We start from the raw sequence: 7,978 nt of genomic DNA on the forward strand, positions 1-7,978 counted from the left end.
TATGAGAGTTAGCCACTCTATGGAAAAATTTTGTGCTTCGATCACCTTCTTTCAACCAAAGTGCCATTGACTTCTGACACCACGATATTTCCTCCAAGGACAATACTCCTTCCAACTCTGAGACAAGTTCTACCTTACGAGAGACTTCCTCGGCAATGAGAGCTCTATCTTCAGTGTACCTCTCCATGTTCTGTAATTCCTCCATCCTGGACCTCTTTTGCGCCCCTATATCTCCAAATGATTGGAGATTCCAAAGCTTTAAATCATTCTTTAGAGCTTTTAGTTTGCCTGCAAGAATATGAGAGGGGGTACCAAAAAACTGATAAGAGGACCACCACTGCCTTACCCTTTCCACGAAGCCTTCGCTTTTGAGCCACATGTTTTCAAACTTGAAATAGCAACGACCTCCCTGGATACCACCTCCATCCAATAAAATGGGGAAGTGATCCAAGAATAGTCACGGTAATCTCTTTTGACATACCTCCGGATAATGAATTTCCCAACCCGACGATACTAAGAATCTAACCAGTCGAGATCATGTCTGACTATTCGACCAGGTAATAGGCCCATCTATTAGTGGAAGATCCACAAGATTCAAATAAAAAATGCAATCTGAAAATTCTGTCATGGCTGGGCAAGTCCGACTATTACCAGACCTCTCACTAGGAAATCTTACCACATTAAAATCACCACCTATGCACCAGGGGAGGTCCCACCAGTTGTACACTCTTGCAAGTTCTTCCCACAAACTACGTCTGATATTGTCAGCATTTGGTCCATATATACCTGCAAACGCCCATAAGAAATTATCATCCACCGTCTTAAAGGAGCAAGCCACTGTGTATTCCCCTACAAACTCCTCCATTTTTTCCACCACCCTTCTATCCCACATCACTAGAATCTCACCCGATACCCCATTGGAAGCCAAATATACCCAATCCGCATATGGACAACACCACACACTTCTCACTATTTTCCTAGACACCAGCTTCAACTTGGTTTCTTGTAAACACACAATATCCGATTTCCACTCCCGTAGCAAATTCTTTATAAGAAGGCATTTATTAACCTCATTCAACCCGCGTACAATCCAAGACACAATTTTTGGCTTCATAAAGAAACATGCGTACCCTTCCCTTTACTCCTATCACGACTTGCGCTACCCTCATTCAATGACCATTTAAGTCTGTTAAGTTCCCTTTACTTCTTGGAACCAGATTTTTTGGACTAAGAATGGCCTACCTCAATGGCCGTGAGAAGGGCCATAAACTGCTCTTCATAACCCACACTCTCCATTCCCACCATATGTTGAATATCCCTAACCATTTTGAAAACCCAATGAGAAATTTCAAACTCATTAGGAAACAAACAGGTTAACAAGAGTGGCTCTCTATCACCAGTTTCTCCCTCCCCTCCAAACAGATTCATTCCTTCCCATTCAACCTTATTACCCATATTGACCACCACATTTTCAGTAGGGAAAGTGCTCACCTGGGTTTCAGGAACCAAGACTATGTCAGCATTGGGCTCCGTGAAACTCTGCAATAGCCCCTCTACAATCCTCAGAGTCCCACCTTCCAGTACCTTCTCACTGGGCCCTGTATACCTCTGCGAAAACCCCTCTGCACTTTGTTTCCCTCGGCACTATTCAAACTTAGCCAATAAAATATCCAAAGACTCTATCGATATGTTCTGTGTACCAACAAGTCCATCTGGAAAAAAAATTGACTGGTTGCACCAATTTTTCCGATTCACGCAAAGGGAGAATCTGCTCCACCACCGTCGTCGACACTGACTGGGCCACCGACGAAGGGCCCACCATGAACCTCGCTGCTAGGGGGGACTCTGCTCCACCGTGAACCTCTTTTTCTCCGTGACCCACCATCAATATATCTATTTCCAGCTCTCGCGAGGGTAGAAACTGCTCCATCACCTTCGTCGACACTGTCTGGGCCACCGGCGAGGGACCCACCATGAAACTCGCTGCGAGGGAAGACTTTGCTCCACCGTGAACCTCCCTTTCTCCATGACCCACCTTCGCTATTTCTTTTTCTGGTTCACGTGAGGGGAGAGAATGCCCCACCACCTTCGTCGGCACTGTCTGGGCCACGGGCAAAAGTCCCACCGAGTACACTGCTTCCGATACTGGTCTCGGTACGCAGGAGGAGTTCCAGATGAAACTGGGTATCGGGTCACCCTCCATTCGGATCGTCCCGTTATTAGTTATTTCCGAAATGGGCTTACTAGGCCTGCTTCCTTTATGGCCCATTACGACCACTTGTCCGTTATTAAAGGACGATGGAAATCTAGGCTCATACACGACGAAATGAGGCCTGGCACCCTCTAACTCAGCCCCCATGGGAAAAGCCCCATTTGTTCCCTTGTTATTAGACGCCATCTCCTTCCTAATTAACCATTCTATTTTGTTTTGCAGGTCTTCAAGTTGCGTCTTTGCTTCCAGTAAGACTTTCATATTTTCCTCCACTGCCACACCCCCTCTACTACCACCACCCTGCAATTGTACTAGACACACCACTATGTCAGTCTCTTGTCTTGAAAACGCGCCACTCTGACCCAGCTTGCCAATGAAACCGCACCGAGATACAAGCGGCTGTTCCACCCTCAACACCTCCCTGTATGAGTGTTGCAATGGTTGAACCATGGCTACCTTCTCTTTCCCTTGTCCATTAGTATGCGTATTTTTATCCATGAAACAGGCCCGCAATGCCTCTCCCATCTTGTTCCAGCCTCTACCCTCTTCCTCAGGAACAAAAATGAAGTTCTTCCTCCCCCCACTACCATATTCCACCACCGCCATATATCTCCCTCTAGCATTCGAACAGTGTTGGGCTATGAAACTACGACTGCCTTCCCCGACTGTGGTATAGTAATCTCGTTTTTCTTCCTTTGTGCACACCTCCATCGCTTTCGCCAGCCATTGTATCGCTAAGGGACCCAACACCACCTTAGCCACCACCCTCCAACCCCTCTCTATAATGGTCAAACTACCCCCCTCTTTCATGAGTGTGAAATGTTTGGAGTCTATGAACAACTCCTTAGTATGGCCCATCGCCATCACCAGTCTACAATGCTAATAACTTAGCACCATAGGTGACGGGAACGACGAAAAACTTTTTTTCTTAAAAGTGTACGGAGAGAATTTGAGACTGCAACTTTTTTTTCTTATTGGGTCAATGAACTGATTTTATTTCACCTATCAGCATGAACTAATCAACCTCAAAATCACATACGTATAGAATGGTTGAAAATATAAAAATCTACTAGATGGGCATGCCCACAATTACCATGTATGCTGGAGCAGTTTCTTCAGGAATCTCTCCATTTGAACCTCGATGTGCTATATTGTATCGACGAGAAGTTTGTAACGGCTTTCTAGTGCCCTCAGCTACTTACTAGGGAGTGGATAAAGGGGCCTCTTCAGGAATCGCTCCATAGATGAAATATTCTAAGAATAAAAGTCCTTTTCTCAAATTTGGACCCACATTCCTTGGCCCATCAAAGAAATTTTAGGAAGAGTAGTAGTTTCATTAAAATATATGCTATTTGTTAACTTTCATCTATAGTGAGATAGAGGGAGACACTAACTTACACCTAAAAGAGAATTAAAAAATAAATAAAACAGAAACTATGGTTATTGAGGAATGAAAAAACATCGGTGCAAAAGAAGGCATAAAGCTTACTTCCTTAGAGCAGCATATGCCTCCGCCTTTTCAAGGGGATAGCCAGTGGAATAGAAGGAAATCAAACAATCGCATATTGGCCATCTGAAAACAAGCATAGCGCAAAAAAATAGTCAAATATCCCCCTGCCCCCAAAGGAAAGAAAAAGCGAGAGAAACAATAAACAAAAGGGAAAAAAACAGTGGAGTAGTCAACGGATTTCTCAACTAACAGAACCTAAAACTGTCACCAAGTTGATGTACCAGAATTTTTCAGCAATAATTCTCCAATGTGACATGCACACTGAACATTTGCATCCTTCCATTACCTCCTCTCAACTTGTCAGCTTCACCTATTATGGAATCTTCAAAGTAGTAAATTTGCCCCTCTATGGTGATTAATTTTGGAATGGATGTTTGGAATCAGAATCGTATGGCAACATGAAAACTTGTCTTTATACAGAAAAGACTGGTTATTAAGTCAAATGATTTGTTTTATTCAAACCATTTTGGAATGGAAACAAATTTCAATTTAGGACCAAATACAAAATGTAGTAAAAGAAATGAAATCTTATAACAAGTCTCTTATAATTACTTCAAAAGGAAAATAGGCTTCATCCTTGCGCAGAACCTGATTCTTGGTGAGGCTTATTTCCTTATAATGCCATTATTGACTCTACATCCAGATGATACGGAAATGAAATCCCGAAAAGTGAATCTCCATATATAAGAAACCCTAATTTTTCATCTTTATTGATTTAAAAGATGCTACCTAGCCGGAGAGGAACTTTCAAGGTTCCCTCCTCCCCCCAAAAACTTTCTAAGAGTGATGATTCTACACTTAAATTTTAGCCCCATTTTGTAGAAAGTATACCTGTGAACCCTGGTGTTATCAAAGGATTTCCTGCCAATATTTCTTGTGACTCTTTGGTTACCTTCGGTTCCCTCCCCACCTCCTCCCTTCTCTCCCCCAAAAAACTCGTACAACTAGTTCCACCCCTGCCCCCAAGTCACCTAAAGTAGTTGGACCTTAGGAAGAAGTTAATTGTTTAAAGATGGTATTTTTTTCTAGGACTAATATGATATGCATATGTTTTTCAAAGCATGTGTACTCAACTTTGAAGCTTTGGCTCAACAAAAGAATAAACTAACACACAACAGCTAAAGTTATGCATAGTATTATACACAATAAGATGCAAATTAATGTGTGTAAACAAGTTGAGTTAGAGCGAGTGGTGGGCGGTCAAAACTTATTAACTTTTATTCGAGCATGAGTTGAGCTCATATTTATCATCAAGTTGCATTCTATGTTCACTAATAGCTCATTTATTATTCGAGTGAGCTCGAGCTTGTTCATGAGCTATTTAATTTTGAAAAAATAGATTCTTTATATTATATATTCTAACTTTATCTACAACTTTTAACAAATAAAATTTGATTTTTAGGGAATATCCTTATAAAACTTATATATGCATATATCAATAACTATATTCAGAAAGATTCAAGCAACATAAGTAGTATTAGGAAGTTTGTTTACTTATCAAAAAAAAAAGTATCAGGAACATGGTTTTCCATTATATTTTTAAGTTACTTAAATATTCTCATAATAAAGTTAAGATGATACTATAAAAAATAATAAATATGAAGTAATTATAGTTTATACGATTCGAGTTGAGTTTTATATGAGTTATATTGTTTAGTAATCGTGTTTTATTTTGTGTTCACAAACGATTCATTTAATAAACATACTGAGTCAAACTTGAGTTTGATCAAGCCGATTTTGAGCTGCAAATCAAGAAGTCTTGTTCATTTACAGCCTTGATGCAATACGGTAAAACAGTATATTCCAGGTAATTACTTAAAACATACCTCTCAATTGGTTCTTCAAGAATGACCTTGTCCCCAAAGTATATGATCTACAATATTAGCATAAACGCGAGAACACATTGATGAAGAAAGAAGAGAACATCAACACCAAAACCAAAAAACTTGTATCCTATCAGGTCGTAACAACAGAATTTGGGGAAACTGCAAATTTTAAAGTTCGAACCAAAAAGAACAGAAAAGAAAAACACTCCGAACACTGTACTGCTTTGCAGGTAAAACTATCACATCCTAGAACGTTTCAATCCTCATTCATTTCCGGTAGCAAACAATATCATTAGCCGATTCCACAAAAACAAGAAATTAGTCCAATGAGCACACGAAACTCGATCGAAATTAAAATTCATATACCTCAAATTCACCGAATGCCTGTAACCTCTCTAGTATCTGTTCCATCGGTGCCGAAAATACCTATAGGATAAAACAGATTAATCCTTCGAGAATGAAACAACGCAGTAGAACCTACATTCAGCGATTCATTACAAGCCCTGTTTAGTATTGTCGACAAGTAAATTGAACAAAAAATAAAGAACCTCAAGTCCGCATTTCACCTTCTTTTCCATCACGCAGACTCCAATCTTTATCTTTTTTACGACATCACTTCTTTCCACCTTCATGTCTCTATCTCTCTCTAGAAAACTCTCTCTCTATCTTTCCCTCCAGAAACGCAGAATCAGAATCCAAGTCCACTTTTAACTTATCAATTCCAGCTTAACTGCTTGAAATAAAGTACATAAGTACAAACTCATGAGCGACTCACCGCCATTCAAAAACAAACAGTGACACAAAGCTATCTGAAACACACATACATCCGTCGTACACACCCGCACACATACATATGCGAGGGATCTAGAAGAAGGAAAAAACAGCGAGGGACAATACCAGAGAAGCGCTGACTTAGAAAATGGAAGCTACGAGAGCGGGGAAGAGAGACTGAGAGAGAAAAGTCGAGGAGCGCTTTAAAGCCTTTCACAGGCAGCAGCGGAAACTGGAAGATGAGAAAGTTAAAACGTAAAAAATGACAATAGGAGAAAAATATTTACAATTCGTCAATTCTGAGACTCTCGCGTAATTGTTTTAAAAACGTAATACAAGATGAGATTCATATAAAAATAAAAAATAAATTTTTTTTAATAAATTTTTTTTTTAAATAATTATATAATATTTATACATTTTACAGTTATACGTAATATATATATATATATATATATATAAGCATAAAGCGGGAGTGTTTGGATATTAACGTCTTTTAGATTCTGGAATATGCAACGAAAAAGCTATGGGAGTAGCCGCGTAGGCGCGGTACGGTACAATTTACAAACTACAATGCTCGTCTTGTTTTCCTGGACGATAACAAGAGTTGTTAGCTTTATACGGGCATGCGGATTTTGGATATTTTCCATATACTTTTAATTTTTTAGAAAAGCGTATCTGAATTATTTACCTACGCCCATGGTGGCAGTACGGTAAAATGCTTTGCGGCTTTTAGATATAAAAATATATATTATTATTTTTTAATAAAAAAACATATCTGAAATTATTTATAACAAGAAGAAAATATTTGGTGGTGGAACCAATATGGTTACCAATGCATTAGTATTGATTGAATTGAAAAATATTATAAGGTGTCTTCTTTTAATATATATATGCAGAAGCTAAGACAGTAGTCTGAATCTATACAACGTATTGAAAAATAAATTAACAGAGGATGACTATCTATTTTTTATAATCCGCATATCAGACTCTAAATACAGCAAGCGGCTCCTCTAGTTTTCTTGTAAATCATGAGCTTGTCCTTCCAAATGAAGCAAAGTCAAACTGCATATAGGGAACAACAATATGCAGCTCTGATCCACAATCTGCACCTCCTGATTTTCCTTTAACTTTCTCAATACTCCCCATCAAGATGGATAAGCTATAGAGTGGATTCCCATCTTGTTTAGTACATGATGAAACTGTCTAGATTCGATTGCCTTGATTATATCAGCAACTTGTAAATTTGTAGAAATGTGAAATGGTTTCAATAAACCTTGTTGAATCCTATCCCGAACAATGTGGCAGTCAATCTCAATATGCTTCATTCTTTCATGATAAACTGAATTGGATGCAATATAGATGTCAGCTTGATTGTCACAAAATAATTGAACAGGTTGGTTGAGAGTTATACTGAGGTCTTGTAACAAGCTCCAAAACCAAACCAATTCACATGTGGTAGATGCCATTAAGCGATCCGCTGATGATCGAGATACCGTTCTTTGTTTCTTTGATTTCCAAGAGACCAAAGCATCTTCCAGAAAAATACAAAATCTAGTGATTGATCTCCTTGTCTCCGAGCATGCTCCCCAGTCAGCATCACAAAAAGCTACTAACTGCAATAGTTTGTTAGCTGGATAAAATAAATCTTGTGATGGAGAT

The 7,978-nt window shown here is 39.2% G+C and overlaps 1 protein-coding gene across 5 annotated transcripts in view; it reads right to left on the bottom strand.

The window, feature by feature from the left end:
- The window catches only part of LOC109008927 (inositol hexakisphosphate and diphosphoinositol-pentakisphosphate kinase VIP1-like), a 32,230-nt gene extending 25,678 nt beyond the window's left edge, over positions 1–6,552 (bottom strand). For 3 of the 5 annotated variants that reach the window (XM_018989224.2, XM_018989221.2, XM_018989219.2), the window contains exons 1-5: positions 6,446–6,552; positions 6,115–6,278; positions 5,915–5,974; positions 5,549–5,595; positions 3,702–3,785 (exon numbers count right to left, since the gene is read on the bottom strand). In XM_018989224.2, coding sequence (XP_018844769.1) covers positions 3,702–3,785; positions 5,549–5,595; positions 5,915–5,974; positions 6,115–6,180 — 257 coding nt within the window. In that variant the 5' untranslated portion in view covers positions 6,181–6,278; positions 6,446–6,552. Of the gene's footprint in view, positions 1–3,701; positions 3,786–3,943; positions 4,033–5,548; positions 5,596–5,914; positions 5,975–6,114; positions 6,279–6,372 lie in introns of those variants that run through there. The other 2 variants (XM_018989220.2, XM_018989225.2) reach the window with 2 other exon arrangements.
- Between the last annotated feature and the right edge of the window lie 1,426 nt (positions 6,553–7,978).

The sequence above is a fragment of the Juglans regia genome, chromosome 10, assembly GCF_001411555.2.
Source record: "Juglans regia cultivar Chandler chromosome 10, Walnut 2.0, whole genome shotgun sequence".
In the NCBI taxonomy this organism is placed as follows: domain Eukaryota; kingdom Viridiplantae; phylum Streptophyta; class Magnoliopsida; order Fagales; family Juglandaceae; genus Juglans; species Juglans regia.